At 43.0% G+C, this 3,436-nt stretch overlaps 1 protein-coding gene across 1 annotated transcript in view; it reads left to right on the forward strand.

Annotated features, from left to right (window-relative positions):
- The first annotated feature begins 943 nt into the window (after positions 1-943).
- Positions 944-3,436, forward strand: part of stac (SH3 and cysteine rich domain) — a 34,408-nt gene continuing 31,915 nt past the window's right edge. Inside the window, exons 1-2 of the mRNA XM_030044574.1 lie at positions 944-1,365; positions 2,690-2,722. Coding sequence (XP_029900434.1) covers positions 1,252-1,365; positions 2,690-2,722 — 147 coding nt within the window. The 5' untranslated portion in view covers positions 944-1,251. The remainder of the gene's footprint in view (positions 1,366-2,689; positions 2,723-3,436) is intronic.

A 3,436-nucleotide genomic window follows, 5' to 3' on the forward strand; every position in this document is an offset into this window, starting at 1 on the left:
CGTAGAGACACCTAATATTCCCCAGCGCTGGGCAGAAAGTGAACATGCTCCTAAGCAGTGGTTTGTGAACAGCAGCAGATTAAGACAAATATTTACAAGTGACAAAGGAATGCTGCTGTTTATCATGGTTGCGCAGTTGTGTATGTGGCTGCCTACAGTCGATTTAAAGTTTGAATTAAGGTTAAATTAACCAGAACTGGGTGCACTCTCTAGCAAAATGGATTTCAGGAGAAGTACATTTTAGAGCATGTATTAATTAGCCCAAATCTCAGGGGAGGTTGTCCAATTGCTGGAGAGTGTACCATCAAATCTTCTCCTCAGACAAGAAATCTCTCACAGCTGATGGGTCACAGCACAAATACAGAGACCAGGGTGGCAAGGTGAAAATTATTGCCTGTTTATGAGGAAAGGGGTGTTGTGATGGTGCACCATACTTAAGGGAGAAGGGTGTTTTTAGACAGCAGATGTCAGACACACAGGGTGAGAGAGAGAGAGAGAGAGAGAGAGAGAGAGAGATCGGAAAATACAGTAATAAAATCAGACGGATTGGCAGCTTATCAAGTAAATGTCTTGGTTCAAGTATATTCTTGATTTGCATTGCAAAACAAGACACAAGTGATATCATGTAACCACGCAGGCAGATTTCTGTAATTTCCTCTAAGAGCAGTAAGACAGCACAAGATCAGAGGACTTGTTTTGGATGTTTGGATGTTTTTCGCAGCCTCACAGCTGAATCTGGGCAGGACAGAGAACTAGATACTGACACATTACAGAAGGAGGGATCTCTTTGGTTCCACAACACCGTGTAATATTCCTAATAAACCTCCTTCCCCATCCTTCCCTCCCTCCCTAATCGCCAAGACGCCAACCCAGCTCTCTCCGCCCATTTGAGTACTGGCAGTGTGTGGCGCACGGCGCACAGCGTGGACATGGAGAGGTCTTAGCAGCATTACGCACAACGAGATAAACGCCAAACTCTCCTTTAGATGGGCAGAGCGCTCTCAAGATCAGCTCGACCGAGTTTCATCTTGTGATTTGGCAAACACCGACACTTTCAGAAGTTATTCTATTTTTTTTTTTTTTCTGTCGGCGTAGGAGAATCGGTTCTCTTCCTCGCAGGAACAGTGGATCCGTATGACTTCTCTATCGTCCGGTCACGGTGACCGTAAAGGCACGGCAGTGATGTAGCCAAGACATATTTGGGAGGAACAAACTGCGGAGCAACAGTTCTTGAGATCCGAGTAGGAGAGGATGATCCCTCCGGCGAACATGATTCAGGACGAAAGTGGAGTCAAAGAGGACAGACGGGACCAGAAGGAGACCCCCCAGTCCCCGGCGGTGACCGTCAGCCCGCAGGAAACCAAGGTAGGACGGTCCTGTCCTGTTTATTTACCACTGCCCGGATGTGCTGTGCGGTCGCTTTCTGCATGACTCCAACTCTTAATAACGAAGGGGGGTAAGCACATTTCTGTCGGCATCAGAATAGAATTAAAATCGTCGAAGTTTGCGGTCCTATCCAAGTTCTGCCAAACTTACACGGCCACTGTTTATTTATCGTTGACTGTTTTCACTTCCATTTTTACACAGGCTACGCGTTATCACTCACCAGCCTTAGAGAGAACTATAACAATGCGTTTAAGACAACAAATCGACGCTTAAAAACAGAAAAGCAGCCAGAAAACTATAACACAGAATGTCATATACTTTAGTAGATGTTAAAACATTCCAGTAGTTCAGCTGCAAACTCAATATTTAATGCCAGAGATATGGTGCAGGTCCCAGGATTAATATAATGATAACAAAGCACAGATAAACAAACAATAGAAAAAAAAAATAAGGTCATTCACACACACATTCAGCAGTGAATACTACCGCATAGCCAGTTTCTAACCAATATATGAATATTTTTAATTGTAAGCTTTAATAGTTGCTACCTAATATGGAGGTAAAAAGCTCTTATCCTTGCTATGCCGCCTTGCATCATGTTTATAGTGTACTGGAGTGTCAAATGCAGCAATTGGGCATTTTTCAGGATATTAATAATCAAGAGGCATATGAGATACACATTTCACTGGTGGCTAGCATAGAAAAGTAGGCTGTCTGGTAGAGATCCAGGGCTGCCACAGGCGTTTTGTACTCCACTGCCATCTATGTGGGTCACATGTTGCCCAGACTACTACAATTAGCAGAGAAATATTGGACTAGTCATCATGGCAGTAGATGGTTCCAGACGCTCTCTCTTCCTTTTTCCTCAAAGCTGTATCCTTTAGTTCTTTTGAAATTACCTGTAAAGTTGAGAGAAAGTGTTTAAGCTTTATATGTGTGTGTGCTTTTTTTGTTAGACTGTATGTCAGCAGTCAGTTCAGTTTGTACCAGGGATGGCAGAGGTGACCTCTTTCCTTACGCCGTGGCTTATAATGGTTTTATGACTTATGTGGTCACCGGGTTATTGGCTGCTATTTTATGAGACCCCTGCCTTACATTTCACAGACAGAAAACCTTCTGGCAAACACGCTCTTCCAGCATCACTGGGGTGTTAGCTGACCAGAGATGGGGGGGAAAGTGTCTGATTTTGCCTGCAGTTCTCAAAGTCAATGAGTAGCTGTGTACAGTGCAATAAGTAAATGAGTAAAACCAAACATCGAGGTTGTCTGCGATTATACTTTTTGTGTTTTATTCCTCCTTTAAGAATACTGTGAGGCCTGACCATCACAAGCACAAGGTGAGGAACAGCTCCGCTCCTGTGCAAACTGTAGCACATTGCTGATTTCAGTTCATCACAACAGCTATACCTGCATGTGTACTTGAACATAAAAGTTGTTCCACATTGCAACTTTTATTGCTGTTTATGAAAGGACACACTGAAGCAAATGTCAGACATCGCAAGTTTAAGATGAAATCCATCATCATCCTTGTTTGAGGCCTGAGTTAGCTGCACCGGTGCTTTTTTTTTATTATTCATGTTCATGTTATTTCCTGAAGTGTTGTGGACAAATTAGGCTCTTTTTGCATTGCCCTCTCTAATGCCCATTAACCCCTTCATGCTTTATTATAAAATACAGCTCATATGACAGATTTGGTGCCATCAACAACAGCATGAGCTCTTGGATGCATGCACACAATCCCTCACACTGCTGTCTGATTTCTCACAGAGCGTTCATTTTCTCGGAGGCATCTAGCACTCAAGTGTTGAGTTTCAGCTCTGAGGAGGCCTTGCTACTGTAGCCTTTGTGCATAGGAACAACATACACAAAATGTAAACATGGCTGTGATATATTTTGTTCAAACAGATTCTGGCGAGTTATCTTGAGCCAAATATTTTTCACCATCCTGCTCTTTTGCTTTTTGGGAAGCATACAAGATTTGCAAAAGGAGAGCTGCATAGGTTGCAACAAAAATATATGTGCATTTGTATGTTTATCTGTGTGTGTGTGTG

This window comes from Myripristis murdjan, chromosome 22, assembly GCF_902150065.1.
Source record: "Myripristis murdjan chromosome 22, fMyrMur1.1, whole genome shotgun sequence".
Classification (NCBI taxonomy): domain Eukaryota; kingdom Metazoa; phylum Chordata; class Actinopteri; order Holocentriformes; family Holocentridae; genus Myripristis; species Myripristis murdjan.